The 25,041-nt window shown below is 44.9% G+C and overlaps 1 protein-coding gene across 2 annotated transcripts in view; it reads right to left on the bottom strand.

Annotated features, from left to right (window-relative positions):
* The window catches only part of CDK5RAP1 (CDK5RAP1 mitochondrial tRNA methylthiotransferase), a 57,354-nt gene that overhangs the window by 10,840 nt on the left and 21,473 nt on the right, over positions 1-25,041 (bottom strand). For both annotated transcript variants that reach the window (XR_012236775.1, XM_073606547.1), the window contains exons 7-13: positions 21,407-21,527; positions 21,039-21,269; positions 20,621-20,718; positions 15,357-15,412; positions 12,950-13,080; positions 12,707-12,856; positions 2,034-2,165 (exon numbers count right to left, since the gene is read on the bottom strand). Coding sequence is in view for 1 of the 2 variants with exons in the window: in XM_073606547.1 (XP_073462648.1) it covers positions 2,034-2,165; positions 12,707-12,856; positions 12,950-13,080; positions 15,357-15,412; positions 20,621-20,718; positions 21,039-21,269; positions 21,407-21,527 (919 nt within the window). In the remaining variant the exon portion in view is untranslated. The remainder of the gene's footprint in view (positions 1-2,033; positions 2,166-12,706; positions 12,857-12,949; positions 13,081-15,356; positions 15,413-20,620; positions 20,719-21,038; positions 21,270-21,406; positions 21,528-25,041) is intronic.

Below are 25,041 nucleotides of genomic sequence, written 5' to 3' on the forward strand. Positions count from 1 at the left end.
GGCTTTTATCTCCCAAGAGTTCGATGGACCTAGAAATGAAACATGTTTCAAATCTTTCCGACAGACTCGAGTCCGGTCGAAAAGTCCGCTCGTCTGTATGCTAGTCCGACAAAAATCGACGCTAGGGCAGCTAATGGCTACTGGCTATGAACTTCCTTGTTTTAGTCCAGTCGTACGTAATCACGTACGAAACCGTCGGACTTGTACGCGGCATTAGAGTTGGGCTTTATGGCAGAGTGGCCAGAAGAAAGCCATTGCTTTCAGGAAAAAACAAAATGGCACGTTTTGAGTTTGCGAAAAGGCATGTGGGAAACTCCCAAAATGTATGGAGGAAGGTGCTCTGGTCTGATGAGACTAAAATTTAACATTTTGGCCATCAAAGAAAACGCTATGTCTGGCGCAAACCCAACACATCACATCACCCAAAGAACACCATCCCCACTGTGAAACATGGTGGTGGCAGCATCATGCTGTGGGGATGCTTTTCAGAAGTCAGGACTGAGAAACTGGTCAGAGTTGAGGAAAAGATGGATGGTGCTAAATACAGGGATATTCTTGAGCAAAACCTGTACCACTCTGTGTGTGATTTGAGGCTAGAATGGAGGTTCACCTTCCAGAAGGACAATGACCCCAAACACACTGCTAAAGTAACACTTGAGTGGTTTAAGGGGAAACATGTAAATGTGTTGGAATGGCCTAGTCAAAGCCCAGACTCCAATCCAATAGAAAATCTGTGGTCAGACTTAAAGATTGCTGTTCACAAGCGCAAACCATCCAACTTGAAGGAGCTGGAGCAGTTTTGCAAGGAGGAATGGGCAAAAATCCCAGTGGTGAGATGTGGCAAGCTCATAAAGACTTATCCAAAGTGACTTGGAGCTGTGATAGCCGCAAAAGGTGGCACTACAAAGTATTGACTTTAGGGGGGTGAATAACGAATATGCACATTGACCTTTTCTGTTATTTTGTCCTATTTGTTGTTTGCTTCACAATAAAAAAAAACATCTTCCAAGTTGTGGGCATGTTCTGTAAATTAAATAATGCAAATCCTCAAACAATCCATGTAAATTCCAGGTTGTGAGGCAACAAAACACAAAAAATGTCAAGGGGGTGAATACTTTTGCAAGGCACTGTATATCTAAACAAAAAACAGATAAACAGTTAAAGCCCTTTAGGAAAAAAAACAGCTGCCAAATAGAAGAGCTAACTCTTTACACCCTGTGTTTGTTACCGCAGCTTTACAATGCTAGTGACTTCCCCACTGGGTCACCATGCCAAAAAAAAAAAAAAAACTCTCCTTAGTGCTATGGTCCAAGGAGAGTGATACAGGCTCCCTTTCTTCCCCCCAGGGGAGTAAGAGAGGGAAAAACTCAAGACCCCTAAAGGATAATATACAGGGACCTCTGCCCCTGCTTACCTGGCTCTGGCTGGCGTTAGTGGCTCCTGCTCGTGCCCCCGCCGCTTGTTCCTGTGGATCCATGCTGCCAAGGTCCTAGTGGCATCTGGCTGCTTTTTCATTGATTTTCCCGGTCCTTTCTCTGCTGCGAGGACCGGAAATGATGCACTCACCACCCGGAAAGCATGGAGGCTGGCAACAGAGGAGACGCTGCCCTCACCGCTGTGTAGCTTGCCTCCCTCCTTCCAGCCTGTAGCTGCCGGTCTGAAGAGAGCAGAGACCGCCAGCAGCTTGACCATTGCCGGAATGAAGAGGAGGAGACACCGAAGCATCCCCCTTTCGTAAGGGGGGATGCTGGGCTGGCCTGTACCTACAGGCTACACCACAGGTATGCCCCATACTATCCCCACCTGGAGGGAGCGTAGCACACCCTTGGTTCCCTGCAGCGCTTCCACCATGGCGGAGGAAACACTACAACTGAGGCCATGGTGGAAGTGACCGGTTTTTAAAGAAACTGACTGCAGTGTTTCCTGGGAAAATGGGTGGAGCTGCGCTCTCTCCAGGTGCCGCCCTGAATGATGAGGTGAGAAAAAGAGAGGAACATTAGACAGAAGAGTAATGGAGAGAAATATGTATTGACCTCTACTGATACATAATCTCCTGGTTTGACGTGAACTTCATTCTCAGGTGAGGAGCTGCTTGCCGCAGGAAAAATCACTTTGAGGTTACCATCATTTCTTCCACATAATTCTGCTGATGACCGTTTACTGACCTGGAAGACATAACCAACTTGTAAGAATATCAAAAGAAAGGTGAGGTGTATAAGATGTGAGTGGTTGAGGTCTAAAACCTGCCAAGAGAACTCCATGCCGTTTACATTGGACACAATTTTATAGTGCATTGATGTTTTTTGTGCATGTACTTTTGGATAACAGATTTATTATTCTACTTTTATATTTGCTCCAAGCAAACAGCTCAATACACAGTTATGTATATGTATATAATACACAGAGATGTTTACTGTAAATTTGGCCAGCCATTCTAGTAATACACTCACCTTGACTAGGCTGTAGGATCACTGTACCACTTCCCTGTTTAGCATTATTAAAGTGGTTGTAAACCCACAAAAAAAAAAAAAAAAAAAACCTACAAGACAAAGGCATAATGAGCTAGTGTGCATAGCATACTAGCTCATTATGAAATACCTGAGATCGAAGCTCCCACAGCGGTCCCGACACACTGCTCTGCCCGGCGACATGTCTCCTGAAGTCATTTCCGGGTATCGCGGGCTTTGGCTGTGATTGGCCGGAGCCACCGGTAACAGAACGTCAGCTGAAGCAACAGCATGAACGAGCCATTGCTTCAGTGCGCATGCGTCGATGACGTCAGCACATGCTGATACAGGGGATATCTCCTAAACCCTGCAGGTTCAGAAGATATTTACGGTAGCTACAGGTAGGCCATATAGAAATGAACAAATCTTGTGTGTCATTAAATTACAATGAGAACACCTGTGGCCATCTAGGATTCAAAAATGAACCATTTGGGGGGGGGGAGAGAGAGAGAGAGAGAGAGAGAGAGAGAGAGAGAGAGAGAGAGAGAGAGACCCCTCCCCTCACCCAGCAGAGGCTCCACGTATATAAAATCATAAATACATCAGGTGATAAGTTCAGGTTACTCTGTAAGAGAGAGGTACACTGGATATTTCACCTCAACACTACGCAGCCTTCTGGGCTCAACTTTGAATGGGACATCACACACTATTATGAGTAATATATAATTTTTTATCTATTTATTCATAATAGTGTTTTTTGGTGAGTGTCCTTTTCTTGTTTCTACTGTCAGTTTTTCTGACATTGATGGCATGTTTAAACGGAGATTGGTTTTGTTTCCTCTTTCTACTGATCACTTACCTAAATTATGTTTCTGGATGGGGGGGTCCACATTGTCCGCTGTCTGCTAGTATATTTCATCTGAGTTCTGGTTGGCTCATTATCTCCATTTTTGCTATGTTACTTCTTTTTATCTTTTAGTCTTTCAGTCTTCCTCCATTTTTTGTTTCCTCTTTCTTGTTGTCTTTGAGTTGTGAGGGACATGCATTCTTAATACACATTCTAGCTAGCAAAAAAGAATTCTTTTGATATTCATATTTATCTATTTTTGCTTCGGTTAATGGTGTGTTTACACACAAGCATGTTTTTTAATTTATAAATTATTATTATTATTATTATTATTATACAGTATTACGTAGCGCTTTACAACTTGAGGGTAGACAGTACAAATACAATACAATTTGATACAGTAGGAATCAGAGGGCCTTGCTCCTTAGAGCTTACAATCAAAGAGGGAAGGTCAAGAGATACAAGAGGTATTAACTGTGGGTGATGTGCTGATTGAGAAGATAAATGTACAGTTGTTAGGTGGGGCCAGATAGGCTTCTCTGAAGAGAAGAGTTTTCAGGGATCATCTGAAAGTGGATAGAGTAGGAGAAAATCGGACGGATTGGGGTAAAGCATTCCAGAGGATGGGGGAGGCTCTGGAGAAGTCCTGAAGGCGAGCATGGGATGAGGTGACAAGGGAGTTTGAGAGCAGGAGGTCTTGGGAGGAGCGAAGAGAACGATTAGGTTGGTATTTTGTGACTAGGTTAGAGATGTAGCTAGGGGCTAGGTTGTGGATGGCTTTGTAAGTTATAGTTAGTATCTTGAATTTAATTCAGTGACTGAGTGGCAGCCAATGGAGGGATTGGCAGAGGGGTGTAGCAGACGCTGAGCGGTTTGTGTGGTGGATGAGCCTGGCCGCAGCGTTCATGATGGCCTGAAGTGGGGATAGCCTATTTAGAGGTAAACCAATGAGGAGGGAGTTGCAGTAGTCAAGGCGGGAGATGACCAGGGAGTGGATTAGAAGCTTTGTGGTGTCATTGGTTAGGAAGGGGCGTATCTTGGAGATGTTGCGAAGACAGAGGCGGCAAGCTTTGGATAGTGATAGAATGTGGGGTCGAAAGGTTAGTTCAGAGTCCAGGATTACACCTAGGACCTTGGCGTGGGGAGATGGGTTGATAGTTGAGCCGCTGATCTTGACAGGGAGATCAGGGGAAGTGGCACCTGAGGGAGGAAATATCATGAGCTCGGTTTTGGATAGGTTGAGTTTGAGAAAGTGATGTGACATCCAGGCTGATATGTCTGCTAGTAAGTTGGTAATGCGTGAGGAGACAGATGGAGAGAGCTGGGGGGTGGAGAGATAGATTTGGGTGTCATCAGCGTAGAGATGATATTTAAAGCCGTGGGAGGCAATCAACTGACCCAAGGAGGTGGTGTAGATTGAGAAAAGGAGAGGTCCGAGAACAGAACCTTGGGGGACCCCAACGGAAAAAGGAAGAGGAGAGGAGGAAGTAGAGTTGTAAGTGACACTGAAGGAGCGGTGGGATAGGTAGGATGAGAACCAGCGAAGAGTACAGTCACGGAGACCAAAGGAGTGGAGTTTTTTGAGGAGGAGGGGGTGGTCCACTGTGTCAAAGGCAGCAGAGAGATCCAGGAGAAGTATTATAGAATAGTGTCCATTGGCTTTAGCCATTAGTAGGTCATTTGAGAGTTTAAGGAGAGCAGTTTCCGTGGAGTGTTGAGGGCGAAAACCGGACTGAAGGGGATCAAGAAGTTTATTCATGGTCAGATGGTCGCTTAGTCGGTTGTAGACCAGTCTTTCAAGAAGTTTGGAGGAGAAGGAGAGTAAGGAGATGGGACGTAAGTTGTTGAGATTGGTGGGATCCAGTGAGGGCTTTTTTAGTATGGGGGTGACTAGCGCATGTTTTAGAGAGTTTGGGAAGATGCCACAAGAGAGGGAGAGGTTGAAAATGTGAGTTAGAGAGCGTAGAATCGAGTCAGAGGGTGAGCGTAGCATTTGCGAGGGAACAGGATCCAGGGTGCAAGTGGTTAGATGAGTGCTAGATAAAATTTTAGCAACCTCAGTAGTAGTAGCAGGGTTGAATGAGGGAAGTAATGATTGTATCTGTGGACATGGGGTGTTGCATGGGGGAGGTTTTTGCGCATTGGCGATCTCCTCATGAATTGTATCAATCTTAGTTTTGAAGTGATTGGCAATCACCTGGGCAGTGAGTGAGTTGGTGGGTGGAGGCAGTGGAGGACAGAGTAGAGAGTTGAAGGTAGAGAAGAGTTGACGTGGACTGGATGAGAAGGTGTTGATGAGTGTGATAAAGTAGGTCTGTTTGGCAGTGTGAAGGCAGGAGTAGTATTTTAGGAGGGCAGATTTATATTGTGTGAAGTCTTCCTGGGTCTTAGTCTTATGCCACAGGCGCTCAAGAGCGCGGCTACGTTTTCTGAGACTTCTGGTGTCATCTGTTTGCCAGGGTTGTAGCAGTCGGGGCCTAATTCTGCATGTAGTGAGGGGGGCCAGCTTGTCTAGGGAGGAAGACAGTGAGCTGTTGTAGATGAAAGTAGCTAGGTTGGGGCAGGACAGGGGGGAGATTTTGTCATAGAGGTGATCAGTAGCAGAGTAGAGAAGAGAAGGGTTGAGGTGGTGAAGGTTTCTGCGTGTAACTGTTAGGCGGTTGGAGGGAGAAGAGGTGGAAGACAAGGAGAGAGCAAAACTAATAAGGTGGTGATCAGAGAGTGGGAGTGGATTGTTTGAAAGGTTGCACGGAGTGCACAGATAGGAGAAGGCAAGGTCAAGGGTGTTGCCATTGGAGTGGGTAGGAGCCTGTATTCATTGCTTCAGGTCAAGCGATGAGGTTATACTGAGAAGTTTAGAAGTAATAGTAGTGTTAGTGTTGACAGGGATGTTGAAGTCCCCAAGAATAATTGTGGGGATTTCAGAAGAGAGAAAGTAGGGTAGCCAGGCAGAGAAGTCATCAAGAAAGGCTGATACCGGTCCAGGGGGCCGGTAGATGACAGCAATTCTTCGAGAAATGGGAGAGAAAAGACGAATGCAGTGTGCCTCAAAAGAGGAGAGTGTCAGAGAGGGAGGTGGGTGAAGAACCTGATAGGTGCTGCATGGGGCTAGAAGGATTCCCACTCCACCTCCCTTCCGTCCACTTGGTCTGGGGGAGTGAGTCCAGAGAAGGCCCCCATGGGAGAGGGAAGCAGGAGAAATAGTATCCGATTCCTGAAGCCAGGTTTCAGTAATGGCAAGTAGGTTAAAGGAATTTGTGATGAAGAGGTCGTGGAGGGCGGTGAGTTTGTTGCAGACAGAACGTGCATTCCACAGGGCACAGGAAAAGGGGGGGCTGGTTTTGGAAAGAGGAATAGAGACCAAGTTCTGTGGGTTGTGGCTCCTGCCAGAGCGTGTAGGGGGATGGGAGCGTTGGGCAAAGACAGATGATGGTGGCCCAGGGTTTGGGGATATGTCACCAGAGATTAGGAGAAGCAGGAGGGTGAGGGAGGTAATGTGGGACTGTGATATATGTGAAGGGGCATGTCTCAGAGTACTGGAGGTTTTATCAGTGTATGGATGTAGAATGAGCGAGAGTTGGTAGGAGCAGTAGTAGGGGAAAGACAGAAGGCAGGGTGATATGTATAAGCAGGCGGGTGGAGTGGGGGGGGGGGTGAAGGTAAGAGAGTTTGAGGAGAGAGGAGAGGAGTGTCAGAAGCAGTGGTAGAGAGTGCATGTTACAGAGTGGAAGGAGAGCTTAATAGAGAGACAGGGTCACCTGCAGTCTGTTAGCTGCTTTCCAGTGCAGATTGCTGTATTCGTTTGCTTCGTGCAATCGCTGAAGTGCAGAGAATGAAGTGCATATCACTTGTAGAAAGAATCACTTAGAGATAGAAGCCTTAGGGATAGAAGCCCCATGCAATGTGCTCACCCCTTAAGGATGCTCAAATATATACTGTTATAAGGGTGGGGTTGAAGTTCGTTAATTAGTCATGAGTGACTATAAGAGTGCCTAGCAGTCAAAGTGAACTTTTTGCTTCAAAAGTCAGAATAGCAAGAGGCCAAGACAAGATCAACACATAAAACTTAGGTAAGACAGACCAGAAAAACAAATAATGTCATGGTTGTTCGCACAGGGCAACAGATAGAGAAGGCCACATACCAGAGACACACACACACACAGAGACAGCAGGTAGATCCCAATTTCAGTTAACGGTGGAAGATGTGGATGAGCTGACACATACCAGAGACACACACACAGAGACAGCAGGCAGATCCCAATAAACACAGCATTTTGATTTTTCAGTCATCTTATTTGTCTGCAGGGATATGTCCATGTGGCTATTTATACGACTGTTTTTCATATGTTCATGTGTCTCCCCTATCTTTACTGTAGCGTGATTATATATAATATATATTTTTCATTTATACTTTTTTCTTTATACTATTTAAGGTTTCCCTATGGATATATTATCAGGGGTACATCTATATATATATGATCCTATTCCATCAGCTATCTCATTTTTCAAGATCGGAAGGGGGTGCCCTTAATGTTGATCTAAGAGAGAACATCAGATCGAGAGCATTTAATATATTTATACATGTGTACGTTTTATTGGTATATCATATTTAATGGTAGCTTTAACATGAATGTATATTTATGGAAGTATTGAGACTATATGCTAGCAGATTGGACATATTTTTTGAGAGGCATGCATCATCATTGATGCACGGGTTGATATACATATATTTTTTCGCCAAGTTGCATATGCTGGCCCATGTGGAGTTTTTAATTACATACGATATGGTATTATTTTTCATTATGTGTCATGTTCTTTTTAGGTTGCATTGGTGGTCTTCTTTCTTTCTGCATTTGAGATTTACCATTGTGATGTATTTATCATTTTATATTTATCTGGTCTCTGCTGGGTGAGGCGTAGGGTTTTTTTCTCCCTCTCTCTCTCTTCACCCAGTGGTTAATTTTTGAATCCTAGATGGCCACAGGTGTTCTCATTGGAAATGAATGACACACATGATTTGTTCATTTGTATAATGATATGTCTAATTATTTTGTTATATATATACCTGTATGCATCTTTAGCACTCTAGCTATGACTAAGCACCATATCTGGTGTGAAACACGCCAGTGGCTGTGCAGTTAATCTGTATTGACCTGTGATGCTTTGATATTCAATTTTTAAAATAAAGGCAATTTTTTTGGAGTGCGGCTATCCAGCGTTCTATTTTTCCACTATCTCTGCTGCAAACAGAGCCAGCACCCTGTCTAATTGTGAAGACAGCTGTTCTTAGGAGAAGTGATTACTCTGGAGCGGTGAACTCCCACAGCTACAGGTAGGCCTTATTATAGGCTTACCTGTAGTGAAAAGTGGTTGTAAAGGGTTTACAACCACTTTAACTCTTGGTTAGATTTCTGGATTCCCAGGTCAGCTCCATGTTCATTGGACAGTTTTGATGATAATAGTTCACTGTCCACTGAACAGTATAGGGGTGTGAAAGGTACAGTGTGTAAGAGGGTGTAAATCAGACACCGCCAACCCTTTTATACAGTAACAGCTCTCATCTCCGTAGGGTCTAACTGAAAGACTGCTCTCATCGGCATGTATTCTCAACTCAACAACTGAAAGTGGATCTTCACCCATTTTTTATACTTGATATCAGTGGCTTGTATAGATAGCACCGAGTGCTATATGGACCTTTTTTTTTTTTTTTTTTTCTACCTTGCGATATACGTGCTTTCCTTTGTTCTGTCCCTGCAGCTGTGAGCGGGGACTTTGCGGGTATTTTCGTCATTTCCTGTTTGCGGCGCACTGTCTCCTGGGATCTCGTGTCATTCATCCCAGGAGTCAATGCGGAGAGCCGCCGTGAAATCTTGCGTGATTTCCTACAACGACGCCCGTTGTGATGGCAACCTGAGCTCTTGACGGCGATCCGATCTGTGTGTACTGAGCATGCACAAGATCGGGGCTAGAACGGGCGGTGCATGCTGGTCTATCAGCAGCACCGTATCCCGGAAGAGGATGCCTGTGGGCTTCACATGCCCACAGACAAGATGAAACCCGGCTAAAGAAAAAGATATACGTTTTTTTTAATGCAGAAAACGGAGAGCAGTAAGCTGGAAAAACAGAACATGTAAGTTCAATGTTAAAATATACTATACATATACATTGTCAGTTTGCCAAAAATAAAAAGACAGTGAAACCCCGCTTGAAGCAATTGATGCACCCCATTTGTGTTCATGGTATATCTGCTGTGTTACCTTAAATCTTAAAGCAGAGCTCCACTCAAAAAGGGAAGTTCCTCCTTAAGCACTCCCCCCACCCCCCTCCCCTTCTATGCCACATTTGGCATGTCATTTTTTTTGTGGGGGGGGGGTGGGGGGTGTACAGAGTTTTGACAGGTGCCCACTTCCATTTGGATTGCCTAGGCGATTCAAGCAGAAGTTCTCCCCTCCCCCTGCCTCCCTGCAATCTCCTGGGACACGTCACAGGTCCCAGAAGATTTCCCAACCATTCAGAAGGTGCGGCGTGACTTGCGCACGTGCAGTGCACACACAGCTGTGAAGCTGCAAGCTGCAACAGCCAGGTGCCCACAGTTGTAATGCAGGTGTTGGGGAGAGGAGAGGGTTCAGGCGGCCACATCGCTGGATCCTGGGACAGAGTGTCTGTTTTATTAAAAGTCAGCAGCTACACTTTTTGTAGCTGCTGACTTTTAATAAACACAAAAACAGCTGGAGCTCCTCTTTAACCCCTTCCCAACCGCCGCACAACGATATACGTTGGCAGAATGGCACGGGTGAGTAAAAGGGCATACAGGTACGTCTCCTTTAAGATGCGGCATTGTGGGCGCGCGCTTCGTGACCGCAGGTCCCACGGACTCATTGTCCGCCAGGTGCCCGCGATCATCTCACGGAGCGGAAGAATGGGGATATGCCTTTGTAAACAATGCATTTCCCCGTTCTGCCTAGTTATATGACAGAGATCACTGCTCCCTGTCATCGGGAGCAGTGATCTCTGTCATGTGTATAGTAGCCCATTCCCCCCACAGTTAGAATCACTCCCTAGGACACACTTAACCCCTTGATCGCCCCCTAGTGGTTAACCCCTTCCCTGCCAGTGTCATTTACACAGTAATCAGTGCATTTTTATAGCACTGATCGCTGTATAAATGACAATGGTCCCAAAATAGTGTCAAAAGAGTTTCCAATGTGTCCACCATAATGTCGCAGTTCCGACAAAAATCGCAGATCGCCGCCATTACTAATAAAAAAGCCATATATCTATCCCCTATTTTGTAGATGCTATAACTTTTGTGCAAACCAATCAATATACACTTATTGCGTTTTTTTTTTTTTACCAAAAATATGTGGAAGAATACATATCGACCTAAACTGAGGAAAAATATGGTTTTCTTTTATATATTTTCGGGGGACTTTTATTATAGCAAAAAGTAAAAAAAAAATGTTGTTTTTTTTTCAAAATTGTCGCTTTTTTTTTTTGTTTATAGCGCAAAAAATAAAAACCGCAGAGGTGATCAAATACCACCAAAAGCTCTATTTGTGGGGAAAAAGGTGCAATGTTGCATGGCCGCACAATTGTCAGTTAAAGTGACGCAGTGCCGAATCGCAAAAAGTGCTCTGGTTAGGAAGGGGGTAAATCCTTTCGGGGCTGAAGTGGTTAAGGACCTTAAGAATAAAATTTGTGTTTGGCTGAAAAAACGAAATATATTGTAAATCTCTGCAACAAATGCATACAGTATTTCCCAATGTCTAACTGTGTAAAAAATTCTGCAAGTACAGAAAAATACCTTTTGATCCTGCCAGAAATCCAGTTCCCAATTTCCTATATCAGTTTATATTGACATAGGTATGTCCCTAAAAACTACATATCACAAGGGCCCTTCACCTACATACTATTTGTGGGCAGACTCCTGGGGGTCAAGGTAGCAACATTGTTTTACTGGAAAACAAAAATATCAATGAATGCATGTGGGAATCTCCCAAACATGACCTGGTATAGGGGGAGTTCTGTAATCCAGCAAATGATAATTCAGGCAGGGCTGACAGCACTTCTTGGAGTTTCAGTACAGAAGAGGCAGTATTGTCAGCCCATACTAGGAAATCAAGAACTCACGGAATTTCTAGGATCATCAGGGATTTTTATGTACTTGCAACATTTTTAAAAGGATAAACATGGAGATATGTGCATGATCTGCATATATTTTATGTTTATTGTGCCCAGACATAAACTTTAATATAACTTGGTACTTGCCCAGTCACCCCCTCTTTGATTAACAGCTCTTTCTAGAGCACCATGAAGGACCTGCAACTATGAGAATGCTGGCACAGTAGTAGTGGCAACTAAAGCAAATACATATCTATGAAGAAGGCATCCATAAAATAAAAGCTATTCTAGAACACTCTGCTGGGGTCATCCTAGTTATGTTACTAGTTGTTTATATATTTTAGCTGCTGCTTTTTAGAGTCCCATACAGGAGCGCTTGTTGTACAAAGAACGTGCAGTAAGAAATGATGGTGGCAAATTTTGTAGCGTGAAATGACTTTACAAAAAATTACAATGTATAAAAATGAAGTTCAGATCATTATTTAGGCCGGGTTCACACTGGTGTGACAAACGCTCCGACATTGGGAGCTCATGCCGCACCACGTGTGAAAATCAATGTTTCCCTATAGGAGCCGTCTTAACTGGTCCAACACAAGTCAGTCTGACTTTGAAAATGCTCCCTGCACTACTTTGATCCTACTATAGCCCACTGAATATCTTTGAAGTTGGATCAAAGTCGGATCGCCGTCTTGCCTGATCCGACTTTGGCATGCGACTTGTGCTCTGATGATCCTGAGGGGGAACTCCACGCCAAATTTTAAATAAAAAACCGGCATGGGTTTCGGTTTCCCCCCCAAGAGCATACCAGACCCTTCAATCTGATATGGATCTTAAGGGGAACCCCTTACGCCGAAAAAACGGCGCGGGGGTCCCCCCAAAATACATACCAGACCCTTATCCGAGCATGCAGCCCGAACCGTACCAGGCCGCATGCCCTCAAGGGCCTCTTCCCGACAACCCTGGCCGTTGGTTGTCGGGGTCTGCGGGCGGGGGGCTTATCGGAATCCGGGAGCTGCGTGACGTCATTACCGCGCATGCGCGTGGGAGCCATCAGTAACTGCACACGCTGGGGGAAGAAACGGCACGGAGGTCCGTTTCTTCACAGCGCATGCGCCGATTACATCAGCGCACTACAAGTGAAATATCTCCTAAACGTGCGCCGTTTCCACTACCAACAGGTAAGTCTTATTCTAGGCTTACCTATAGTTCAAAGTCACTAGGGAGCGTTTACAACCACTTTAAGGAAGAATGGTCAGATCCAATCCATCCAATTTGAACATAAGGTACTCACTCCCTCTACCAGAACTAAGTGCTTGTTCCCAACTTCTCTCTTGTTGACCCGTTCAGCCTCCTCTCTGAAAACTGCAATGAGCTCCTCAAGCCTTCTTTTCTTCACTTCAGCTGGGACATCATCATTCAGCCTATGGAAGGCTCTCGTTTTCTGACACAGCAAACAAAAAAAAGGACCAATGACTAAGGACCAAAACACTAAAGTCTCAGGCACAAAGAATACCACCTGATATGGTCAAGCTACCTTCCTCATGCTGTAGGCAAATAAAAAAGCTGAGTTGTAGGAAACTTCTCTTAGCAGGGAAACTGTTTGTTGGTGATCTTCCTCAGTCTCCTGACAGAACCCAGTAATGAAATCACTGCTGAGGCTCACACCTATCATAAAGAAAGAAGAATCTATTAAATACAGTTCATAATATATAATTATATTAATTGAATACCATATTTCACTGTAAATTACCAGCTCAACAGAAGTCACAAATATGCCCCATGATTGAAATGCATGCTTGCAATACATATATGTGATCCATCTTATCTGTCCACTAGTGCTGGGAAAGGGATGTTCGGGGGTACGTTTCAGTAACACCTGGACATGGACTGTAAATGTACTCTGGTATTGTCAAGCTGATTGAAGTTTAAAATGATTTAAAAAAAAAAAGGCACAGATTCTCTTCTTCTGCAGTCCTCGCTGGTGCTCCTGGCCCCTCCCCCCGCCGAGTGTCCTCATAGCAAACTGCTTGCTATGGGGGGACTCATAGGTGCTCCCTCCCGAGTCGGGTCTGTGTGTCCATTGACACAGAGCACAGTGCGGCACCTCCCCCCCAATTTCCTGTGATTGCGATAGCTCCCATTGCTACTTCTCTGTCCAATGAGGAGGGAGAGCGACTGATCCCATGCACATCACTGTATAGAGATCAGGATCAGGTAAATATTAGAGCAGCACAGTGGTGTAGTGGATAGCACTCTTGCCTAGCAGTAAAAAGGGGTCGCTGGTTCGAATCCCAACCACGACACTACCTGCCTGGAGTTTGCATGTTCTCCCTGTGCCTGCGTAGGATTCCTCCGGGTACTCCGGTTTCCTCCCACATTCCAAAGACATGCGGGTAGGTTAATTGGCCCTAGTATATGAATGTGAGTTAGGGACCTTAGATTGTAAGCTCCTTGAGGGTAGGGACCGATGTGAATGTACAATGTATATGTAAAGAGCTGTGTAAATTGACGGAGCTATACAAGTACCTTAAATGATAATAATATTTAATGGAGGGAGGTGTAGTAATCGTGCGTACTTGGCACAAAACTAGCTGTGTGTGTGTAGCAGCCATTTTGTTCAGGTCACAAGTCTCCCATGGTATCTTGTCATAAGAAGACACAGCTGCAATGACCTTCCCCCCTAACTCATACAATCCACAACCTCATGCCAGTGACCTCTTATCAATCTCCCAATACCCATTTCAGGGGCCATAAAACTGTTGAGCTTGCCTACTTGAAGGACGAGAGAGTTAACAGACGTTGGGTCATAAATACCTCAGTTGGAATTTGTACAATACACATATCTGCCTCTTGGTAGATTCCATCATCCCAGTCAGTGGCGGCCCGTCCATAAGGGTGCACGGGCGCCGCCCCTTCTCTCCTGCCACCCCCTCTGTGCACTATGGATAGATTTGGGCATTGCATGAATCTATCTATGGCCGCCACTGCCACCCCCTATTCAGGTGCCCGGGCCCTTTTTGGGCGCCGGGCACCTGAATTACAGCGGCGGGGGTGTTTTTGAAGCACCTGACTTTCCTAACACTGAACCGCCTCTCCGCCAATCAGGTGCCCGGGTCTGTTACCTGTCACCTGTTAAGTAACGTAGCCCAGTGACAATCACTCTCAGGCTGCTGGCACCTAGATTGGGTCCTGCAAGCTGGGAAATCTTTGTGCCGGGTGCAGCCAAGAGTGGTATTGTTACGCAAGCGACAGGGCGGGGTGAGATTGGCCAGTCCTTTGTCACGAGTTGGTGCGGAGGGCAGGGATCTGATATCCGAGTGCATCACGGGGGGAGGGGGGGCTACATGCAGAAGGTATAGGAATGCATTAAAGTGTTTGTAAAGTCTCATTTTTTTCCCCAATAAAAATAACAAACATGTTATACTTACCTGCTCTGTTGCAGTGGATTTGCACAGAGCAGCACTGATCCTTCTCTTCTCGGGTCCCTCTTCTGTGATCTTGGCCCCCTTATTCTGTTGTGTGTCCCCACAGAATGCAGCTTGCTATGGGGGCACCTGAGCCGAGTCATAACTCTCTGTGCATTCAGACACAGAGCCCCGACCCAGCACCACCCCCTGATTGGCTGGCTTTGATTGACAGCAGCGGGAGCCAATGGCACCACTGCTGTACCTTAGCCAATCAGGAGGGAGAACCTCGGATGGCTGAGACACTCGTGGACATTGCTGGACAGAGAGGGACCTCATGTAAGTGTTAGGGGGGCTGCTGCAAACAGAAAGCTTTTTATCATAATGCATAGAATGCAATAAGATAAAAAAACCTTCTGACATTACAATTCCTTTAAGTTAAAAAACATTCTGCCTTTAGAACCACTTTATTGAGTAAATTTCCTCCTCTAGTGAGGAGCATTAGCGATGTGTAAAATCAAAAAAGTGAAAACCTACCTGGAATGTGCTCTCTTATATTATGTATAAGATCAATGTAAGCTTCTCTGCTATATCTGCAAAACAAGGAAAATAGGATTTTTGTATTACAGTAATCTTGGAATCCATTGAGAGACACATGAAGTCTTATCCTTCAGGGTTATACTGCCACCTGCAGGAGAATTAAACACTGGTAAACACAAAAACTGCAAGCAAACCCAGGATAACACCAGCAGCAGTACCAAGAAAATGATGACAAACACTGAGTGGGTGGGACCTGTGTCCTCCAATGAACTCTAAGAAAAAGATGTAATGGTAAGGACAAAAATCCTGTTTTCTCTCTCACCCATTAAGAGACACAGGAAGTCTTTCAGTGCATTCAAAAACAGTCCAACTAAGCGGTGGGCAAAATCGCAAATAAACGCTGACGAATCCAACAACAGAAAACTCAGTTTAAAGAGCCACTTGAAGGACCTTACACTACAAGTTGGCATCAGATGAAGCAGCAACATCCACACGATGGAACATGATTGAAAGAATGGGAGAAATTAGGAGGCAGCCTTGTAGATCCAAGAAACAGTTGCTTGGTGCTGAAAAGCCCAAGAAGTGCTCACAGGTCTATTAAAGCATACCTTGACAGCAAAGTGTGGAATCCAAATCTTGAAACCATAAGCTTGGATGATGGAACGAGAAGTTTTACTGTAACTATCCAAGGTGACAAAAAGAGAAATTATATTCAGAAAATGGAGAGAACTTTCCTTTTGGTAAACTGAAGCTGGACAGGGAGAAAAAGGAACAATATCATGGTTGAAGTGAACGGCAGAGAAAGAAAGGCCTAGGCCTCAATACCACCTTACATAAACACAAAAAAGGAAAACTGAGAACAAGACCACCACCATCCGCTTATCTTCAAAAATAAGGTTTATTACAAAAATTAGAAAATACATACATATACTGTACATACACACCCACTCCTATAACATTGGTATCAGTGCTATGCTCATCCTATCACCCACTCAAGCTAGGCAGTTACCAATGTAAACCAATATAAAGTAAATCAGCAGCAAAAGTATATAAATTAACCAAAGTAACAGTAGAAAAATGTGAAGATATTTGTTAGTTCAAAATATCAGAGGTTAAATACTTGCTTGGTAACAGTACAATCCTGAATGCCCAAAAAAAAGCCAAAGAAGAAACAAGTTGCCTAGGTTTTTAGTCAGAGGTTAAATAATAACAGTGCAATATGTTACATATATAGTTGGTAAGGTTGAATAAAGACACCAGTCCATCCAGTTTAACCTGTGTGGGTGTGCTCATGTCAAAAATCATATCCCATATACCTGTATAATAACTAAGATGCCCATCTAAGAGTTTTTTTAAACCATCAATACTTTCCACTGACAACACCGATTGTGGAAGTGGATTCCACATCCTTACCACCCTGACAGTGAAAAAGCCCCTACGCAGCATAAGGTTAAACCGCTTCTGAATGAATTAATGAAAGAATGACTTGTATAGCACAATTATGTGCCCCTTTGTGTTGGTCTATCACATAAAATCCCAATAAAATATATTTACGTTTTTGGTTGTAACATGGCAAAATGTGAAGAATTTCAAGGGGTATGAATACTTTTTCGGGGCACCGTATTACACCCAAAAATCACCAGAGGATCCATTACTTCAGTTTGCTGTTGAATCAGATTCGGTCTTCTTCTCCTGCAATGGCAACATTTCTGGCTCCTCCCTGATGATTGATGTACGTCACCGATGTGGCGTTGCATGACTGAATCCAGATTGAATGCCCATCCAGCAAGATCACCTAGTGCTGCAGAGACACAGAGGTCCTGAAGTTCCAGAACGTGACTGACACTGATTAACAACCAAGTTCTCTCACCGGCAGGATACCCAAGACTGCACCCAAGCCCAACAGGCTGGCATCCATGGTGAGGATCTTCCAAAAGACAGCTCAGAAACACTTCCTCAAACTGAATTCCCAAGCCACCAAGCCAGGGACAATCTAGTCCTTGTTGCCAAATAAATTAATCTGTCAGGGACCAGAATGACTTGTCCCACAATGACAAAAATATTGCATTATAGAGGTTTGGAGTAAGACTGGGGAGGGTTAATAGTGGAGCCAACACATTGATGAACACCTGAGGATACAGATGAAAGACTGATGGGCAAGGTCACAAGCTGGTAGTGTGGAGGCCTCACAGCAAGTGTAGGAAACACTGATGCGCTGGAAAAATGGGGACATGTAGGTACACATCTTTGATGTACACAGAAGTCAAAAGTCTCCCCTGATATAGAGAGGCAATGAAAAACCAGGTAGATTCCATGCAGAATTTTTGAGCTTGAACAAAGACATTTAATGCTTTTAGATCCAAGATGAGGACAGATACCCCCTTTGAGTTTGGAAATGGTAAACAGGTTAGAGTAAAACCCCTGAAATCATTCTGCAACAAGAACTGGAGCAATGATGCTTTAGACCAGGGGTACCAAATTCAAATTCACGGAGGTACGGTTAGTAAAATATTCTTCCAGCAGAGGTCTGAATTGCATGTTTGTGCTATGACTCAGATCTTTCACATCACAGCCCCCCTCTCCTCTTAGGCAAAGTTCCCATCTCTGCAGATGGGAAATTGTTCCCGACCCGCAGAGGTATGCGCCGCACTTTAGGATATATGCGCACAACAGTACCATGCATGTTGGTGCTATGCGATTTAGAAAAAAAGGTCAGAGACTTCTTTCCCCGCTTTTCTCATGGGTAGTACAGCCCATTAAAATGAATGGGTAACCGACATGCGCATGCACAGATCTGAACCGAGCCTCATATCACAATCCCGTTCTTACATCAGTGTTCGCAGTCCCCTCTGGACATCACAGTTCCCTCCCCTACACATCAAGATCCCCTCTTCACAGCATTTTCCTCAGCCCCCCTTCACATCCCCTCCTCTCCTCCCCTTTTACAGTAGTGAGAAGTAGTAGTAGAAGACTACAACCCCTCAAGGATAAGCTCACCAAGCAAGGACTGAAGTGAATCAGACAGATCCTCTGCAGCCAATGACTCAAAAGCCACTAAGACCGCAGTCCGTGGGTAAATCAGATTGTGCTTGTGGCCTATGTGGCTTCAGCCAGTAAATAACTGGGTGACTTGGGCCATAAAATCTTGCATGACTATAGTAAAAACATCAGTTGAATGGACAGAGGAACCGGCAACACCTAACACAGCTAAAGAAGACTCCAAAGAAGGATTGAATTCTAGGAGCAGAAGGCAAAAGGCTTCCAGGCTGCAGATGTTAGGGGCATCAGTAAGCGTGCTGCAAGCAGCCTCAGAACCATTAGTAGAGCATGAACTGGGGGGCACTCATTCAAACAGCGAGTACCCCTTCTGTGGTACAGGGAATTTCAAAGCCGTCCAATAACTCAAGTAAGTGAGGTAGCTCCTGGTGCTCTGAATGACTGCTCCACTTACCAAGTGAGACAGGGCAAGCATTGAGGCAATGTCAGCAGCTCTGGACCTAGAAATTGCTCAGCTGCTAACTTTTTACCAGGATGGAGTCTGGAAAGAGTCTTGCATCATAGAACCCAGTGTCCCAAGGTCACTTCCAGGCTATAGCAAACAGAAAACCACGACTCCTGCGCACAGGTGGATCACCAAAGAGAGATGCGTCAACACAGGCTTTGCTGCCCTCACGGATGGGGAATCCTAGTGCAAACCGAAATAAAAGAAAAACAGGGGCGCACCAGCCTTGTGTATTACCTTTTTTTAAAAATTTTTTTTAATTAAAATGATTAAAAGAAACAACTCACAAGCAATGGGTGGAAGAGGCACAACACGAAGTGTACCGACCGCCAGCATGCGACTTTAGGATAAGCGATGCCTTCCAAAGATCGTGGAGAGATGCATAATATCACAATAAGCTTAATGCGATCGCATAGCTCTGATGAAGAGGGGATTCTCCCTTCGAAACGCGTAAGCTTATTGTGATATTATGCATCTCTCAACGATCTTTGGAAGGCATCGCTTATCCTAAAGTCGCATGCTGGCTGTCGGTACACTTCGTGCCGTGCCTCTTCCACCCATTGCTTGTGAGTTGTTTCTTTTAATCATTTTAATAAAAAAAATTTTTAAAAAAAAGGTAATACACAAGGCTGGTGCGCCCCTGTTTTTCTTTTATTTCGGTTTGCACTTCCAGGCTATCCCTGCAACATCCAATACAACAGTGGCATTCAAAACCCTAGGCTGTGAATCAGCTAGCTGCAATTGAAGACCAGATCTAGCAGCCATGTAACAGAGTATTAAATTAAGAATGTTGAACAGTATGAAAAAAATAAAAAAGTAATAGCAAACTCTTTTTTTCGCAGTGAAGCTGAAGAGAAGCCGCACATCCCCCTAGTACAGTACATTAGCAAAACTGAAGTGTGCTGGTAGTGCAGTAGCAGAGGTTGTCCTAGGCTGGATCACAGTTTTTTTTTTGCCAGTGTCCAATGCTCCTGTTGGCAGCAGTATAACCCCAAAGACAAAAGACGTCCCAACTGCCTTAAAGTGGAGTTCCACCCAAAAGTGGAACTTCCACTCATCGGATTCCTCCCCCCCTCCGGTGTCACAGTTGGCACCTTTCAGGGGGGAGGGGGGTGCAGATACCTGTATATTACAGGTATCTGTACCCACTTCCGGCATAGATAGCCGCAGAATCTGCGGTTATTTACGCCACTTCTTGTCCCCCCCCCCCCCCCCGCTGTCTGCTGGGAAACACACGGGTCCCAGAGACAGCAGGGACCATCCGTATTGCGCTGCGCGACTCGCGCATGCGCAGTAGGGAACCGGAAAGTGCAGCCGCAAGCCTCCACTTCCTGATTCCCTTACCGAAGATGGAGGCGGCAGCACCCGAGGACCGAGAGACGGTTCGGCCTCGGGTGCCGACATAGCGGGCGCCCTGGACAGGTAAGTGTCCATGTTTTAAAAGTCAGCAGCTACAGTATTTGTAGCTGCTGACTTTTAAAAAAAAAAAAATTTCGGCAGAGCTCCGCTTTAATGAACAGGAAAGAAAAAGTGAATTTTCCACATGTATTCATTCTTTTCGGTTCAGCCCTTATACCTTAGAACAGGGGTCTTCAAACTATGGCCCTCAAGTTGTTCAGAAACTAAAATTCCCATCATGCCTAGTCATGTCTGTGAATGTCAGAGTTTTACAATGCCTCATGGGATGTGTAGTTCCACAACAGCTGGAGGGCCGTAGTTTGAGGATCCCTGCCTTAGAAAATAAATGAAAAAAACTCACCCTCTTCGCATGGCTTCTAAAACCCTGTTACTTCCACTCTGAGCTGGAATATGGAGCTGTTTGCAGATATTATGCCTTTCTCTTAGTAAGTGAAGGACCTACAAGGCAAATACAAGGGAGACAATATTAGCGTAAAGGCAACAGGACATCCCCAACCCAACTGATCGAGACCTTTAGTAAATTAACACAGTATCAATAGAAAATGTTTCTTTATATCGCTCAGCAAGCAGACTGTAATACCATCAAAACTGATTGTACAGCCTCCCCCCCTCACAGGCAGGCACAGCTGCAGATGAAATGCAATATGGCAACACCAGATTATCCCTTTAAAAAAAATATTTTTTTAAGCCAAAGGATTTGTTTGATCTACTAAAGTTTTTAATAAGTATGCGTCACAGAAAACTGCAGTATTGCCAACCTCATCTGGAAAATCCTTGGGGTGCGGAGAGGTAAATCGTATCCTCATTTCTGGATCTATTCTGGAGACTTGATCCAAAAGGTCCACAAACCTTAGCCCTCCTTTTTTAGGCTTGTAGACCGTACTAAAACCACGGCTCAGATGAGACGCCTCTGAAGCAAGGAACTGGACTGAAGAATTGTCAAGGTAACTGTTGACATTTTGACCTAGTAATGTTACTTCCTTTACTCCCTGGAAAAAAAGAAAAATTTAAAGCAAAATACCCTAATCAAGTGTACATTGCACTTTAAATCAAGTGTACATTGCACTTTAAAATCTGCATTTGCTGGGTACTAATATATTTACGTAAACAATGCATATCTACTTACCTGATCAGACAACATTCTAATTTCTTCCAGGATGGAGTGGACTGGACGGCTTCGTTCTCGGCCACGAGTGAAGGGAACTATACAGTAAGTGCACATGTTATCACATCCTCGCATGATGGAGCTGAAAGGAAATTTGGTTAAATAAGAGAACTAACATCTGCCTTAAAGGAGAAGTACAGCCAAAGCTCTTGTAGCTGTACTTCTCCTATGGATCACAGGAGTGCAGTTCGTTTTGCAATCCTGTGACCCAATATGAGCAGAGAGCTGGCTGAAGTCCGCTCTCTGCTGACGTCACTGCTGTCAGTCCAGGCACCGCGTCATCACAACAATGGAAGTCGGGATTCGCCAGGTGCCTGGACTGACACACGGCTCAGCCTCTTAGTGAGCCGCTGAGAGCCTGAGCTGGCCGTCCCCACCCCCTCCACAGCTCAGTGCTCCAATGAGCGAGGAGGGGGCAGAGCGGAGAGCTGTGACTGACAGTCTACAGCTCTCTGCTCAGGGAGCTCTGAAAACAGAGTGATCAGCGGTGTTGGATGGCTCAGTTCTCGGAGCAGAGGCGCCAGGGGACTGATGCAGCATCTGACCGACGCTGCATCCACCGAGGTAGACATATTAAAATCACAGCATTTTATTAAATCAATCAAGTTCCAATTTAAAAAGCACCAGCAAAATATACAGGATCAGTGTATAGTTTGCTGGTACTTAACATAATATTTTAACTTGATTTAAAAAAATGCTGTGATATATGTCTACCTGGGTACCTTGAAAGTCCATTGAATGTATGGTATTTTTAAAATATTTTGATTTAATGTTTTTACCCCTCCCTGCCCAGACCAGATTTTCAGCTTTCAGTGCTGTTACACTTTGAATGACAATTGCGTGGTCATGCAACACTGTACCCATATGAAATTTTGATCATTTTTCCCCCCACAAATAGAGCTTTCTTTGGTGGTATTTGATCACCTCTGCAGTTTTTATTTTTTGCGCTATAAACAAAAAAAGAGCAACAATTTAAAAAAAAAAAAAAAAAACACAATATTTTTTACTTTTTGCTATAATAAATATCCCATAAAAAAAAAAAAAAAAAAAACAAATTTCAGTTTAGGTCGATATGTATTATTCTACATATTTTTGGTAAAAAAAAAAAAAAAATCGTAACAAGCGTATATTGATTGGTTTGCACAAAAGTTATAGCGTCTACAAAATAGGGGATAGATTTATGGCATTTTTATTGTTTTTTTTTTTTTTTTTTTTACTAATAATGGCAGTGATCTGCGATTTTTATCGTGACTGCGACATTGTGGCGGACAGATCAGACACTTTTGACATTTCTTTGGGACCATTGACATTTATACAGCGATAAGAGCTAAAAATAGCCACTGATTACTAGGAGTGCGCATCTTCACTGGTCTCAGGATTCGATTCGATTACGATTATCTGGTCAACGATTCGATTCGATTCCGCGATGCATCACGATTACCGACGAGCTCCCACTTCCGCTTGGGCCACCTAGGCGGCCCTTCCACACCGTGCAATCTTCTGGGACACATCACAGTTCCCAAAAGATTGCCCGGCTATGCAGGACAGCGCAGTGAGACATGCGCACCCGGCTGTGAAGCTGCAAGCTGTCACAGCCGGATGCCTACAGTAGTATTGCCAGCGCTGTGGACAGGCAGGGGAGAGAAGGGAGGGTTTGGGTGGCCACGTTGCTGGATTGTGGGACAGGTGAGTGTCTTTTTATTAAAAGTCAGAAGATACACTTTTTTTGTAGCTGCTGACTTCTAATAAACAAAAAATTGACTGGAACTCCGCTTTGAATTAAAAATAACCTCACTCCCTAAAAAGTGCACTAATCCGGTGCACTACAGGGTACAGAGATTCACACACACAGCTGCTTGGAGGTCAGAAGGGATAGAATCCACAGATGACAAACAGCCCTGTGAAGTTCCCTGTACTGTCTCTGTGCTGACCAGTGGCAGCTGGTGCTCCAAATTTTTTTGGGGGGCGCAAACAAACTGAAAAATACTGAACCTCCCCCATCAAATGCAGCCTCACTGTGCCCGTCAAACGCAGCCACCTGTGCCCGTCAAACGCAGCCACCTGTGCCCGTCAAACGCAGCCACCTGTGCCCGTCAAACGCAGCCACCTGTGCCCGTCAAACTCAGCCACCTGTGCCCATTAAATGCAGCCATCACTAACCCCCCACAATTACTTTCTTTTAATGTTATATTACAATGGATGCTGTGCCCCCGCTGTATGTGCTTTTAAAAAACAATGTCACTTCATAGCGAATTTCGCCGTAGTAGTACGATCATGTGACTCCCGGCCCGTCCCGCCCCTCTCCGCTCTCCTCTCTGCTCTCCTCTCACGTGTCTCCTGAGTCCTGACGTCAGCGGGGAATTCTCAGTCCCGCCGGCTGACTACAGTTATCATAATAGAAGAGAGGCGGGCGGAACTGAGAAATCCCCGCTGACGTCAGGACTCAGGAGACGGAAGAGGAGAGGGGCGGGACGGGCCGGGAGTCACATGACTGTACTACTACGGCGAAATTCGGTATAAACTGACATTGTTTTTTAAAAAGCACATACAGTGGGGGCACAGCATCCATTGTAATACAACATTAATTTAAATAAAGTAATTTTAAAAATACGCTCGGAGCGCTTTCCCGGGAGGGGCGGGGCTAGTAATAATGACGTCACCGGACATCGATTTTCCGGTCCTTATGCATCGATGCCGCAACGGGGACACCCGAATCGCGATGCATCGATGCAACGATTAATTTCAGCACCCCTACTGATTACTGTATAAATGTCACTGGCAGGGAAAGGGTTAACACTAGGGAGCCAGGAAGGGGTTAAATGTGTGTCCTAGGGAGTGATTCTAACTGTAGGGGGAGCGGACTCACAAGGGGAGGAGACCGATCGGTGTTCCTCTGTACTGGGAACACACTATCGGTCTCCTCTCCTCTGACAGGACGTGGATCTGTGTGTTTACACACACAGATCAACTGTCCTGCTGTGTTCACGGGCAATCGCGGGTGCCCGGCGGACATCGTGGCTGCCGGGCACGCGCATCGGGTGCCTAGTGACGCAGTGCGCGCGCCCCCTAGAGGCTCAGAAAGTAAAAGACAACATATGACGGCGGCCCGGAGGGACAAAGGGTTCCTGCCGCCGTCATATGACTATGCACGGTAGGGAAGTGGTTAAAGATGTGTTACCCCTTTTTTATCCTTTGCCACCCCCCACGTTTGTGCTCTTTTTCTCTTTCAATTCACTATACAATCTCCTTTAGCGTAAAAAAAACAAAACTATGTTATAGGAGAACAACAATCCATTAATTTGATGTAAAATCGGACAGGCCTTTGTACCATAATGTTTATACAATATCTAAACGATATAGTGCAAAGGAAAGCCAAGAAACCACACTGCAGCACAGACAGGAAATGTCAAAAGTCCCAGAGAACTGTCAAACTGAGGCCAGCAGAAGTGCGTTGGACCTGCTCTAGTGAAAGCAGCGGTGTCTGCATCGGCTGCAAGCACGTGTAGATTGCAGATAAGAGGAAGACAGTGCAACACGATGAGAAAGGGGAGGGGCGTTGTGTGCCTTAAACACATTGCCTGTCAGTTTCACTCTTT

Source organism: Aquarana catesbeiana, linkage group LG12, assembly GCF_042186555.1.
Source record: "Aquarana catesbeiana isolate 2022-GZ linkage group LG12, ASM4218655v1, whole genome shotgun sequence".
Taxonomy (NCBI): domain Eukaryota; kingdom Metazoa; phylum Chordata; class Amphibia; order Anura; family Ranidae; genus Aquarana; species Aquarana catesbeiana.